This window comes from Pteropus alecto, unplaced genomic scaffold, assembly GCF_000325575.1.
Source record: "Pteropus alecto unplaced genomic scaffold, ASM32557v1 scaffold3, whole genome shotgun sequence".
NCBI lineage: Eukaryota > Metazoa > Chordata > Mammalia > Chiroptera > Pteropodidae > Pteropus > Pteropus alecto.
In genome coordinates this window covers 930,438-930,855 of record NW_006442484.1, presented here as the reverse complement: position 1 = coordinate 930,855, position 418 = coordinate 930,438, and the positions used below count along the sequence as shown (strand labels likewise).

At 74.6% G+C, this 418-nt stretch overlaps 1 protein-coding gene across 1 annotated transcript in view; it reads left to right on the top strand.

The window, feature by feature from the left end:
- Nucleotides 1-108: 108 nt before the first annotated feature.
- Nucleotides 109-418, top strand: part of DONSON (downstream neighbor of SON) — an 8,326-nt gene continuing 8,016 nt past the window's right edge. Inside the window, exon 1 of the mRNA XM_006921421.3 lies at nucleotides 109-255. Within this exon, the coding sequence (XP_006921483.1) occupies nucleotides 124-255 (132 nt within the window). The 5' untranslated portion in view covers nucleotides 109-123. The remainder of the gene's footprint in view (nucleotides 256-418) is intronic.

Sequence of the window (418 nt, the reverse complement as noted above, 5' to 3'; positions counted from 1 at the left end):
CAAAACCGGCCGCGGGCCGCCGCGGAGTCCCCCGACGGGCCGCCCCGCGGCCAGCACGAGGCGCCGAGCCCGGTGAGTGTCAGTGCCCGGCAGCCGAGGGGCTGACGCGGCTGCGAATTGAGGATGGGACGTTCTCGCGTTCGAAGAGGGAAACGGGCGCGAAGAACGCCGGCCGCCCGTGGCCTCAACCGGCCGCGGGCCGCCGCGGAGTCCCCCGACGGGCCGCCCCGCGGCCAGCACGAGGCGCCGAGCCCGGTGAGTGTCAGTGCCCGGCAGCCGAGGGGCTGACGCGGCTGCGAATTGAGGATGGGACGTTCTCGCGTTCGAAGAGGGAAACGGGCGCGAAGAACGCCGGCCGCCCGTGGCCTCAGGGCGCCGTCGGCGTTGGGAGCGGCTGCTCTGACAAGAGGGGTGTGCG